This window comes from Triticum aestivum, chromosome 3D (assembly GCF_018294505.1).
Source record: "Triticum aestivum cultivar Chinese Spring chromosome 3D, IWGSC CS RefSeq v2.1, whole genome shotgun sequence".
In the NCBI taxonomy this organism is placed as follows: Eukaryota; Viridiplantae; Streptophyta; class Magnoliopsida; order Poales; family Poaceae; genus Triticum; species Triticum aestivum.
Genome location: NC_057802.1, coordinates 93308588 through 93311709, shown reverse-complemented (window position 1 = coordinate 93311709; position 3122 = coordinate 93308588). Strand labels below are relative to the sequence as shown.

The 3122-nt window shown below is 46.2% G+C and overlaps 1 protein-coding gene across 2 annotated transcripts; it reads left to right on the top strand.

Annotated features, from left to right (window-relative positions):
- Positions 1-922: 922 nt before the first annotated feature.
- On the top strand, positions 923-2773 carry LOC123074238 (uncharacterized). Of its 2 annotated transcripts, XM_044497132.1 has the most exons (2): positions 923-1424; positions 2155-2773. In XM_044497132.1, the coding sequence occupies exons 1-2, from the start codon at positions 1087-1089 to the stop codon at positions 2174-2176; spliced, it is 360 nt and encodes a 119-aa protein (XP_044353067.1). In that variant the 5' UTR covers positions 923-1086; the 3' UTR covers positions 2177-2773. The 2 variants fall into 2 exon arrangements, with proteins under 2 accessions (XP_044353067.1, XP_044353066.1); XM_044497131.1 differs by lacking the exon at positions 2155-2773 and having other exon boundaries at positions 949-1531.
- Positions 2774-3122: the final 349 nt, after the last annotated feature.

Sequence of the window (3122 nt, the reverse complement as noted above, 5' to 3'; positions counted from 1 at the left end):
AAAAAAAACAGAAAACGCGTTTTGTTTTTCCCTTTCCGAGAGGCATGGCCGTGACTCTCCGAAAGCACAACCGTGCCTCTCGCGGAAGTAAAACCGTGACTCTCGCGAAAGAAAAAAAAACAGAAAACGCGTTTTTGTTTTGTTTCCGAAAGGCACGGCCGTGACTCTCGCTAAAGCACAACCGTGCCTCTCGCGAAAAAAACGTGACTTTTCACAAAAGAAAAAAAAGTAAAAGCGTTTTTTCGCGCAAAATTTTTATTTTTCAAAATTTTCTTTTGGTTGAAACGCTAAGGAAGATCGGGGAAAAACCAAAACGTCAAAAAAAACCAGGAAAATAATCGTTTAAAAAGCCGAAAACGCGTGCGGAAAAATAAAAAAACAAAATCTGAAGGGAGTGTCCAGAGCGCGACACGTGGCGAATGGCTGAGAGCGCGCTAATTGGCGCTGATTGTTGCGAGGCTCCCTAAGGAGCGCTCGTTAACTAGTTGCTCCCCGTCTAAACAGCCCGTTCCCTTCCCACACGGGTCTGGTTGGGCCTAATGGAGGCAACCAAACACACCCTTAGTATTTCCAGGTTGGGCCTTTTGTGATGCCTGGCCGAGTCCAGCGTGATCAGCCCTAGTCGGCACGATATTTTCCTTCTCAAACAAAAAAAAGTCGGCACAATATTTCAGGTTCTCTTCCTTTTGCTCAAATAAAAAAGAAATCCCTTCTTTCTTTTTCACGGGTAGGTTTCCAACCGAAGAAATGAACGGTTTTCTCGCAAAGTAGCATCCGGAGAAGATTGGGGAATCCTGAAAAGGCGCCAGCGACCGACCGCCGACTGTCTCGTAGCCATCTCGAAAGCTCCCGTCAGAGAAGACACGCGGTGCCGCCTTCTCTTCCAGAGGCATCCATCAGCTTTCCACTCCTCATCCATGGCCACAAAAGCAAAGCGCGCACTGGCCGCGCACGTCTCTCCTCCGGCCGTCCCCCATATAACGGCGCTGCCCGGCACACAGCAGATACGAAACACATGACCACACGCATAGCTGAGGAAGCCAGGCACGTAGTAGATCCCAGACCGTACGTCCAAATTAAGCTCCCATGGACGAGGGCAAATATCAGCAGGGCTGGCTCGCCGTCGGCCTGCCGCCGGCGCCGGTGCTCGCCGTCACCGGCATCGTGACCTTCTTCCTCTACCTGTCGTGGCAGATGGATGAGTTCGAGGAGCAGCTGCGCCATCGCACCCAGGCAGGCTTCTGGGTGCTCATTGTGCTGGGGCTCCTCGCCCTGGGCGTGCTCGCGCAGCATGTGCTGTTCGACGGAGAGGGGAGGGTCGCCGTGCCGGCGGCATGGCGCGGCCAGCCCGAGGGCGGCTCCGGCACGTCGCCGTGGGGCGTCGCGGCCCTGGTGGCTCTGCTGCTGGTGCTAGTGTCTCACAGGTCCGACTTCCAGATATTCAAGCCCCCGGGGTTTAGATGAGCGTTTTTTTTTGAAGGAAAGCTATGTATCCCGATGCAGATAACTATGATATATTATATACAATAAATTAGTAGAAGGTGTTTTTGCAAGCCTGCATGATGAAGCAAAATAACATAAATAAAAAAGAATTACTCCCTCGGTCCCCAGAAATTGCTTTTGGAGGCCGAGCTCGGCCTTCAAATGCAAAATTCAAAATTTATGAAAATTCATACTTTTACATTTTAAAAATTTCTGAAAAAAATACAGAGATAGATAAAGGCAGAGTGCAAGTGTGTAAATTTTCAGGACGAGATACGTTGAAATGAGATGAGGGCCTTGCAAAAAGACAAAGGGCCTTGCAAAAAGACAAATCTGAACTTTTTAACACATAATACAATTCATCCTCACATACTAGTAACTTGTCTATTTTGTATAGATCGCATTTCAATGTATTCCATCCTAAAATTTTACACACACGCCTCATATCCTTCTTTATTTGTACACTTTTTTCAGAATATTTTGAACCCGAATTTTTTGAATTTTGATTTTTTTTAAAGTTGGCCTCCATGAAAGCCAAGAGCCAAAATGTCATTCTCCTCCATCCCATAGTATAAGATGTAAAATATTGTATCTAATACATTGCAAATATAATCGGTATATAATTGGAGAGAGTTGTGATTGACGTTGTGTCCAATGGAAAAATGTTTACAGTCTGGGTGAAAGCGAAGGATGAGCCAAATAAGACGAGACAATTCCCATATGGGATCTATTATTGGGGATCTATGGGGCATCTTTTTGGGGTTGTACATCGGCTGGAGGGACAAGTATTTGGCTTGATGCCGGATGCAAATCTTCATATATTCGCCGTGCGGTGATCAAGATAGAGTGTTGTGCCATGCACAGTATTGACGATGACGAGTCTTGGCGGCAAGGTGCAGCAGGATCTCGATGCTGGATACCGTTCAATGGGCGCGTGCAGAAGGCATGTTCTGTTTGGCATAGTGACGGCGTCAACGACAGAAGGGTCTAACAAGACCAGTGCATTGATTGATCCTAAAGATGGGACTGTGGAAGAAGGTGGCGACGAATTCTACAGCATGCGCATGTGGTGCACATTGAAGGTCTGCTAGACCGGTTGGTGCTCCCGGCTTGCTGGCGGGCGGCTTGGTGAGGCCACCGAATTTTTTGGTGTGCGTGACGCACTGTTAAGGCACATCATCAATCTTGTAGGTAGGGCGACAATTTTGCGAGGAAGGTGATTTTGGATTGATCTATGTATTTATTTTGTAAGACCTTATTGAATAATGCAATAAAGATGGTTGTGTGTATCGCTCGATGCAGAGGTCGGAGGTAATCCTTCTTTTTCAAAAGAGATAGTGTAGACATGCAAATTCTTCATAATCTGAAAAATGTTTGCTTTGACTTTGGAATATTATGTGAAGCCTTATATCAGTTTTATGCATGTGTGATATGTATTATGAGATTGAGCTTGTTGTTGAATTTGGCAATTGGTGCATGATGAGGGTCAGAATGGTAAGAGGAACTCCTGTCTGGACGCAAAAAAAGCATAAGGCTGGAGATGAAGCTGAGTTCATGGATGAAAACAAGTGAAATGATTTCCATGTCGTGGTCTTATTTGAGCAAGGGGCAGTTATAATGCCAAATTTTGACACGGTCAT

Excerpts from the sequence above, each read along its gene's own strand:
- LOC123074238 (XM_044497131.1), top strand. The coding sequence starts at position 1,087 with ATGGACGAGGGCAAATATCAGCAGGGCTGGCTCGCCGTCGGCCTGCCG.